A 10,767-nucleotide genomic window follows, 5' to 3' on the forward strand; every position below is an offset into this window, starting at 1 on the left:
ATAGTTAATATTTGAGTTGAACAAAGATTTTAAAAAGTGATTTTTTGAAGTGTATTTGCGAAATTTATTGTAATAAAAAAATGAAAAAAATCGAAAAAGATGCTATTTAAAAATTTAATTAAAATATACTATATTAAATTTAAACGTTAAAAGTGCATTTTATTAGTTGTATATCGGACAGAACATGTAAAATAATAAGATTGTTAATTGAATAAGAATTAGGTTCAAGTAAATTATTAATTGAAGTTAAAAGTGAAAATTTTTAATATAAACAATTGTTAATTAAATTAATTTTATTTTACATAATAATATAATACATATTTAATAATATAATAAATAAATATTTTCTAGATTTAAAAAAAAAGTATAGTAGGCAAGAATCGAATTCAGGTCGACAGATTGGTACAAGGCTAAGCGCTCGAACTCTCCGATCTTGGCGGAATAAGCTTAAGCACGACTGGTATATAAGGAATGCTATAAATTTTAAACCGATTTTTCTCGAAAATTGAATATTGCGTTTTTTTTATTATAAATATGGATTGCTAGTAGCTCACTTCACTCGTGACGCCAACATTAATTTGGACAGTGGCGCTATCATGTCCCACGAACTAAAATGCATGACGTCATTGAAGCGTAAGTGATTGGTCAGTGCATATCAGTTCATATCAGTTCATATCATTTCATTTGACGATCATATATAAAACTTGCATATTCTTGAAAACCATAAATATGAGTTAATTAAATTGATTGCACAAACTTATTTAAACATAATAATGTTAAAATGCTGTACTTCGGCGTGTGAAACAAGATATAAACATAATTTTTTTATTCGACACACGTTGACAAAAATTGTTATATTTAAAGGACAAATAATATTTTTATATATTTTATATTTGTTTTTAATTAGTACATGATTTTATAAATTATTATATAATTTTTATAAAATGTTTTAATAAAATATATTTGTTTGTTTATGGAAATCCTTATTTTATTTTTGAATTATCCGTCATTTGGGACACGGGGCAGAGCCTAAATCTCGAAATATCTCGATCGAATGTTGGTGACAACAGACATAGCTTTTAACATAGGAAAAGTGAGGGCTAGCAGTCCGTATTTGTATAGTCAAAGATTGCGTCCTATCCTTTTACTCAAATACTCTTTTAGTAGAGTAATATAATAATATGATACATATTTAACATAACTTTAACATATATAAGTCTTTTCAAAATCGATATTTCCAAGTCCGCGCCCTCTCCTTGTAAGATAAGAAAATTTGAATATATTAATTGCTTGGTCAAAAAACAATGATAATTACAATGATCACTATATTGGTATTATCTATTCTTATCTTATTAGCATATAATTTTTCCGTACATTATGAACAAAATGGGATACTTATCAATCAGATAACGTGTCCGTCAGGTTATCCGGTTAAAGATAGTGCCATACAATGATGGATAAATTTATGTTAAAAGCTTAGCAGACATTCGCATTTAATAAATATCAATAAAAGCTCAAACAATTAAATAAATAATCAATGTATTGTTACAATTGAATTTACCAAGCGACTTTAATATTGTACACAAGAAACAAGTCGATGTTTCCATATTCAATGACGTCCGCAACTAACTGCTTGTTTACTTCTATGACTATTCCCATATGAAATGTATAAAAGTGGAAAAGTACTGAAAATTACTTTTCATCGTTATCATTGTCTCTTAGTTTCCATTTTTTACATAAAATCATGCTAATGAGAAATGAAAGATAATCTGGGACAATGATAACGATAAAAAATAGTTTTATTTCAGTACTTTTTTCAGTACTTTTATAGAATTTATATAGGAATAATTATAGAAACAAACAAGCGGTTAATCGAGACCATTGAATAAAAACATCGGCTTGTTATACAATATTAATGATATTTTCTACAATTAGTCGATTATTGATATATCAGTGCAATCGAAAATAAATATTAAATATTTATAATAAATAGAATGGTTATCAGGTTATTACTAATTAAATATTTACATGTTTTAACAATTATATAACAATTACATACTTTAAGTTGAAGGATACGTCTGCCTAAAAAGTGGGTGATTGTCAGGTTTGATTGGCTAAGGTAATATTTTTCGAAATAAAAATTTCATGTAAAAAGGGTAAGAAGTGTAATTAATTTTCAGATTTGATTATCGATTTAGTGATATAACTTTGAACTGTTACGTTAATCCATTAATAACGACATGTAATTCATAATGTAAGCAATTGTTCTAAATTTATAAATTCAACAAAATATGAATTCAACAAAAAGAAATATTGTTAGACATAAAATGTCCTGTCTCTTGAACAATGCCCTATCAATTATCCTATTATTTGAAATTTATCTCAATTTAATGTTGTTGCACTTGCGGCAAAGACCACTCGCACGACGGACACTTTACAATTACTCGCGGCCACATGCAAAACAAGAGAGAAAAAGACAGAGAGAAAGATTCCGCTTAGAAAAGAAATAAACTCTTTAATTAACGGAATGATACAGAAATCTCTTGCGTCCGTCAACGGCTTGCATTTCGCTCACGGTCCACTATCAAATACGTCACAGTGGCAAAAAGCGATCTGTATTTCATAATATGGGGGACAACGATGAACGGATCTCCATTCGGTTGTAATAATACATTAATTATAAATTTAATTTTTTGAATTCTTATTGATATTTATCAAATGCAAATACCTGTTAAACTATAAATATAAATTTATCCGTCATTGTACGGCTCTATCTTTCAAAATGACACTAATATATATAATGTAATTAATACCTTTAGATGAATATTAAAATAAGTATTTCCTTTGTATATGAACTGACTTTGAAATCCATTTTGGTATAAGTATAAAGATGAATAGCCACTTGTATATCTGTTTCAAATAGTATCATTCTATTAATTATAAATATTTAACATTTATTTTCGATTGCACTGATATATCAATAATCGACTAATTGTAGAAAATGACTTTAATATTGTACAACAACTCGTTTTTTTTATATTCAACAATCATGATTAACAGCTTGTTTATTTCTATAATTATTCCTATATGAATTCATTAAAAGTGGGAAAGTACTGAAATAAAATTACTTTTTATCATTATCATTATCCTAGATTATCTTCCATTTCTCACTAGCATGATATTATGTGAAAAATAGAAACTAAGAAACTCAGAATCAATGATAACGATAAAAAGTAGTTTTTCAATACTTTTTAGCACATTTTTTATACATTTCATATGAAAATAGTCAGAGAAGTAAAGTAGTTAGTTGTGAACGTTGAATATGGAAATATCGACTTGTTTCTTGTACAATATTAAAAACATTTATTCATTAAAATTGTTTAAATATAATAAATTTTAATATCTTTTAATAATAATTATATATTTATAAACATTTTCAAAACATTTAAACAATTCTTTCACTATTTATAAATAAATGTTATTAAATAAAAAAAAAAAGAAATTGAAAAGTTCTTGTGAGATTTAAATACTTGTTATGTAATTAATTCAGTTAAACAAATAGAAAGATAAATCTATTATTTTACTTTGCAATTTCTTTAAAAGTTATTAAATATAAATAACTTACTTTTTTTTAATGCTTTATTTATTAAATCCATTTAGGGTCACAAAGGAATATTTTGTGAAACGTATCATCAACGAAAGGAAAGAAGAAACTGAAAATAAGAAAATTTAAATATATTTGTTACTCGGTCAAAAGACGATGATTATTACGATAATTACTATATTAGTATTATTAATTGTTTTTATTTTATTGGCATTTAATTTTTATATGCATTATGGACGAAATGGAAAACTTATCAATCTTATACCAGGTCCATCACGTTATTTCATTACTGGTAATGCATTCATGTTCCAAGTTTCACAAGGTAAATAAAATTTGAAATATATGTATTTTTCAATTAATTAATACTAAAATATGGAAATGCCTACATTATATTGCTTATTTAATATTTCTGATATTTATAATAATGTTGAATACATATTTTTTTTAATTTGCAATATATTTTTTGCAACGTATATTTAAATAAAACTGTAAATTTTATCTGCAATATGAGTACAAAGTTTTATATTTAAGTTTAAAAATTAAACTTATGTCTGATAGCATAAGAATGTCAACGAAAAATATATTGTTTGTTTAAAAGAATAAAGACAAATTGTGATACATATTGTGATAATAATTAATAGTAAAATATTTTTTTCAAAGTTATATTTTTGAAACTTCTAACATTATTGACATTTTTAAAAATACATCTTTATATTTTTATTGTAATAAATTTAGTATGTGTATCAAAACACTAATAAAGAAATTACAAATACTTTCGTATTTGCAATAATCTTGTATTTACAAAATACATGTACATTTTTCAGAAGATCTCTGGAAGTTGCTAATTACTCTTTTTGATCAATATTACTCTATCCTAAAAGTGTGGTTTTTCTTTACACCATTTGTAGGTATCCGTCATCCTGATGATATAGAGGTATGTAATGTATAATATAACAAATTTTAATTTATTAATAATTTCATTATTGACAAATTGAGAGAATTTATTGTTTACTCACATTTCGCAAAAATTGTTATTTAAAAAAATTGATCCTAAAATGTCACTAATCATTTAAATAATTATTAATCGTCCGTATCACGATTGAATCAAATAATGTTTATCTTCACATCTTTTATAATTTTAGATAATATTAGGGACATCGATACATATTGAAAAGAGTTTGATTTACAACAACTTACATCCTTGGTTAAACACCGGCCTTCTCACCAGTGGAGGTAATGTAATTGAATTATTGTAACATATATAAAATTATATATGTTTTATTATATAGTTCTTAATATCCAAATTTTTTAATCATAATTATAATACAAACTTACATATTAAAAAACACGCACAGAAAAAAGAATTAATCTTAAAATAAAATTATATAGTCTCATATAAGCAAGAATATTATAATTTTCAAAGAAAACTGTAGTCGTGATTTGATTGAATTAATGTAAAATATAGATATTTTTATATATAAAAAGGAACATTATATAATCTTTATATAGCGGCTTGTGTGTAGCTATTGACGTTTGAAATAAACGATTCCTCATGCGCCTGCATTTGCCGGTGGGCCGAGCTAATACGGTGATTTTTAATAATTAATAATTTGATAATTATCGCAAAAATTGCAAAATGATACAGGACTTTTCTACTCAGTTTTACCAGCTTTACCTGCACACGAGAGGTGATATGACCGATGCCGGACACCCTGTATATACACAATAATGCAATTATTTATATCGCTGTCATGATTAATTATATAAGAATAATTAAATTCTTAGACAATAGATTTTTATAAATTCTTTTAAGAATATGTTATTTTTAACAACATTTAATTTATTTTTATTAGGTAATTAACAAATTGATTTTGTTTTAGGTAACAAATGGCACTCGCGACGGAAGATATTAACTCCCACATTCCATTTCGGTATATTACAGCAGTTTGCTGATATTTTGATTACGGAAGGTGAAAACATGGCAAACTCTTTAAAAAATATGGGAGATATAATTATAAAAGATTTGATATCGTTTATTAGTGAACATACGCTGAATGCATTATGCGGTATCGTATTCTAGTTATAATTATGTAATATTTTTTCTAGAATAATAAAGAATGAAAGACAACACAATTTCCATTTTTATATAGAACATGATCACGATAAATTAAAAGTTAATATTTCAACAATCAAAAATATGTTAAAAATATTTGCATTATTATAATATTACTTTAAAAAATGCATTTTAGTAACTGCTATGGGTATTTCTTTGCAAAAATTGGATTCGTTTCAACAAGAATATCGAAATGCAATTCATCAGATATCCGAACTCCTGACTTATAGGTAACTAATAATAAACAATGTATCTAAGATTTTATAGCAATTAATAGCATAAATTAATAGAGCAAATTAATAGCATATAATTATGTGAAAATTAACCGAACATAAAATTTTCTTCGAAGAGTTCTAATACGTTTTCCGTTAATTATGTATATGATACATATTAATATATAATTATAATAGTAATTTTAAATTATTTATAATTTAGAGTAGTGAGAATATGGCTTTATAACGATTGGGTCTTCTCTTTAACGCCAAAAGGCAGACAACAGAAAAGAGTTTTAAAGGTATTGCATCGATTTACTGAGGAGGTATGTAAAAATCTTATGTTGTATAGTGTCTTTAGATCTTTTATTATACAAAATTACAAGAAAAGATGTAAAGGTGTCATAATTTTTGTTCAAAAAATAACAACATAATTTGTAAACATTATGAAACACATTTTTAATAATATTAGCATAAGCATTAACAATATCATAAAAAACTGACATTTTTTAGATTATTGCTGCAAGGAAACTTTATCATGAACAAATCAATGAGCGATTGAAGAATTGTAATAAAAATATATTAGTAGAGGGAGATAATGCAGAAACTGATACAAGTATGTTACATAATCGAATATTATATCTTTAATTTATATTATAAATTTTTTTTACAGTATTATTGATTATCAGTTTAAGTAATTACATTAAAAAATTGAGTAATGTTTGCTAAATTAAAAATTAGTCCAATATTAAATACCTTAACTTTTAAATCAATATTTTACTAAAGATAAATCAAAATTATATTATATTTATACTAAAGATGCATTTCTACCATGAGATTAATTAATGTCTTACTTTTTAATTTAGTTAAAAAAAAACGATTGACTATCGTGGATTTATTAATAGCAGCATCTCGAGATGGTTATTTAACTGATTCAGATATTAAAGAGGAAATAGATACCTTTTTGGTTGGCGTATGTAAATTACGAAATTTTTTTATTTGTTATCTAGACATGTTAAAATGTAAGTAATGGTGATTATAGGGTCATGATACTACAGCGATGACTATCAGCTATGTTTTACTATTATTAGCTGATCATAAAGATGTCCAGGTAACTTTGCTTAATAAACATTATGGGATAAGAAAAAAATTAACTAATTTTATTACTTGTTCAGGTTAATTAAATTATAATTTATAACAGTAACAAGTTTTGTGACGTATATATAGGTGTATGTATGTGTAATATATACTATATATTGTGGTAAAACTGATTAGGGGACGATCTTACAATGGCCTTGATCTTGACATATGTTATCAAGGTCATGACTCTGAGTAACTTTCAAAAAATTTTATCTGTCGGACGTTCTTTGTTGAAAAGTTATAATCATAAAAAATTATCGTGCAGTGGTATTCATATACAAAATATGGATTGTAGCGAGAGATGCAATCACATATTCCTCGCTATAGCATATGAGATTATCATTTTTCATTATCATGCAGAATTTTTATTTAAAAAAATACATAATTACAATGAATCGATGCTTTTTTTTATATTGTGAATTCTATGTATTCTTTAAATAATAAATATATTAATTACAATTTATTTCGATAAAATTGCATAAGTTGGGTGACTTCACGGATTTCAATGACCTTGACATATATTGTCAACTTATGCACTTTATCTTTATTTCATAGGCTTGACTATATCTTATTGTCCTTCTAATATTAATTAACTTTTTATAATTATAATTTTTTAACGAAGGACGTCCGACGAATAAAACTTTTTGAAGGTTATTACTCTTTGAAGGTTACTCAGAGTCATGATCTTGATAAAATATGTCAAGATTAAGGATGATCATTGAAGGATGATCCTCTAATCTCTAGTTCTACCAAGTAAAGTAGACACTTCATACTACATGTGCGCAATTTATTTTTTTTAAACAAAAGGAACAACAGAAATTAATACGTACTTATATTATACAGTTAACCCTTTGATATACTCAATATATACAACTGTCAAAATGATTTCCGCTATGACAGTCGTTCATGAAGTAAGCGCAATGGGAGAACCAACAATAAACTTTGAGAGATGCGAGTAATCTATTTAATACGACTTTTTCAGAAAGAAAAATATGTAAAAGATGCATGTATTCTTTTACATTATTTGTTATATTTTGAGCATATTTTTGAGCATATTAATATTTTAAGCATTTTAAAGCATTTTTAAGCATTTGTGCACATACATATTTATATAATTATATATTTTCTGAGAAAATTAATAACATTGTCTTTAAATTATGTAAATCAACTTTAATAATAGGATCGTGTCAGAGAAGAAGTCAATGCTGTAATGCATAAAAGTGAAGGGAAATTTACTATGCAATCGCTGCAGAAGTTATCATATTTAGAAAGATGTATAAAAGAAACATTGCGTTTATATCCTGTCGTCTATTTTATATCACGAGTTACTTCCACAGATATAAAATTGCGTATGTATCTAATTAATTTTATATATGTTTAAATATATTACCAAATATTTAAAAATCCTATATTAATTAGTAAAAGAAATAATTTTTTAAAAATTGAAATTATTTTTTAATAAATTTTAATAATTACTGCAATTACTTTTTCTTTTATGGAAATATTCTTTTATTGAAATTATACATAGTTATTTTATTTTATTATTTTATTATTGCAATAGATAGAATTTCTCAATTTTACATAATGAAACATCTTAACTTCTTGCGAATTGAAAGTTATTTTATAACATTTTTTAGAATCATACTTAGTACCAGCTGGGACGACATTGTTTATTAGTATTTACGGAGTCCATAGAGATCCGAATTATTGGCAAAATCCGGAGGTATTTGATCCAGACAGATTTTTATCTGAGAAAATTCGAAAGCGGCATCCATATTCATATTTGCCATTTAGTGCTGGACCACGTAACTGCATTGGTAAATTATTTTTTAATATTCTTTTAAATAGATTATAATAACATATATAACACATTGTAGGACAACGGTTTGCTCTGTTGAAAATGAAGGCTCTGATAGCTTCTTTGATATACAATTTCTATTTGGAATCGATACAGCACTTAAAGGATATTCAGTTTAAAGCTGATTTATTGATGCGCCCCGTTAATCCACTTTGTTTAAGATTTGTTCCAATCAAAAAAACATAATAATTTAAAAGGGAGTATTTAAAAGAAATAAAATAGATATTTAACACGTTGGCTACGGAATCAATTTTGTTATGCTTTCCGTTCGGCCGGTGCAGAGAGTTGAGCGTGAGCTGGGTCGTATGGAGCATAAATAAAAGATGACACGCTCAACGCGATTATTCTGTTCCAATCTTTTTCTAAAATTCGGCCAATACATTAATATAGAAAGTATAAACACAAAAATAAATAAACGTCGTAACGTAAATTTACATCGTAACGTTTTGCGATACGTGATAAAAAAACAAATTTATATTTAGACTGCTTTATTAAATTATATTGAAAAAAGTAAATATGTGTAAATATGTCCTTTTTATATTTTATGAATTACCAATTTTATTTGATAAATTTGACAGTGTTGGTCCATGGCCACGGACCGACAGGCTAGACAGGACTAGACGAAAGGTGCAATGTCAGTTCCTAGGGACATCGGCCGAACGAAAAGATCAATGTCGATTTCTAGGGAACGACGTCAGAGCCAATGTGTTAAAGGAAATATGAATTTTCTAAAACATAAAAAGGAATATATTAAAAAAATTAAAAAAAAATAGTTACATATATTATATTTATGGTTATAATCTTTAAAAGAAGAAGATTATAATCATATGACAAACTGTAGGACAACGGTTTATCCTGTTGAAAATGAAGTCTATGATAGTTTTTCTGATATACAATTTCTATTTGGAGCTCAAAGTAATTAAAGAACATTCAAATCAATGCTGATATATTGATTCATCCCGTTTATTCACTTTGTTTAAGATTTGTCCCTTATTGAAACATATGTAGATATTTAAAGGAAATATGGATCTTCTTAGAACATAAAAATGAATATATTAAAAAATTAAAAAAGAAATAGTTATATATTATAATTATAAGTTATTATAGTTTAAATTATAATTTATGAGTTAAGATTTATGAGTTTAATTATATACAAACTGTATATAATTAATAATATGTACGAGTATGTATAAATGTTTATAATTGTTTCTACATGTGTTTGATAATAAAATGGTTTGTAGTAAAAATCAAGTTTAAATGTTTAAAATTGAAAGATTTTTTTCTTTATTGTTTAAATTTATTATTTACTATTCTCTTTTGTAAAACTAAGGTTAATTGACATTATTTCTTCATAACACAATAGTCCAGTCTAACTGACTCATAATATTCAAATTTTTTTCAAAAATTTTTATAGATAGCTTGAATCTGAATTTTATCACTTTTATGCTTGCTACTCTTGAAATCTTACAATAGTTGTATTTACATTATATATTTACGATCAACTAAAAATTATATTTACTATTAACTAAATGTTTTTTTTTCAAATTGATTTGAAATTTTTCAACTTTAAAAAAACGACTTCAAAGAAACAAATAATTTCTTCTCAAATATTTTTTATAGCTCAAATATTTTATATTATATAACTATAAGATACTTGTACTCGGGATTGAGTGAGATTGTATGCAATATGATGTAGGTAAATTGTCACTATTAGTAATTGTTGTTTTGTAAATAAAGCACTTTCTTCTATATACTGTCAAAATATTTAATAATAATTAATTGACTGAAGAATACAGATAAATTTTGATAAACAACATAAATTCATTTTAAATATATTTTC

At 25.2% G+C, this 10,767-nt stretch overlaps 1 protein-coding gene across 1 annotated transcript; it reads left to right on the top strand.

Annotated features, from left to right (window-relative positions):
- The first annotated feature begins 3,744 nt into the window (after positions 1-3,744).
- Positions 3,745-10,139, top strand: LOC105422997 (cytochrome P450 4C1-like). The gene is made up of 12 exons (XM_089085474.1): positions 3,745-3,926; positions 4,429-4,538; positions 4,747-4,837; positions 5,485-5,670; positions 5,854-5,947; positions 6,153-6,255; positions 6,443-6,545; positions 6,796-6,902; positions 6,972-7,040; positions 8,250-8,418; positions 8,707-8,886; positions 8,947-10,139. Exons 1-12 carry the CDS (start codon positions 3,761-3,763, stop codon positions 9,111-9,113), a joined length of 1,545 nt encoding a protein of 514 aa, XP_088941600.1. The 5' UTR covers positions 3,745-3,760; the 3' UTR covers positions 9,114-10,139.
- Positions 10,140-10,767: the final 628 nt, after the last annotated feature.

Source organism: Pogonomyrmex barbatus, unplaced genomic scaffold (genome assembly GCF_055798465.1).
Source record: "Pogonomyrmex barbatus isolate J1 unplaced genomic scaffold, ASM5579846v1 scaffold10, whole genome shotgun sequence".
NCBI lineage: Eukaryota > Metazoa > Arthropoda > Insecta > Hymenoptera > Formicidae > Pogonomyrmex > Pogonomyrmex barbatus.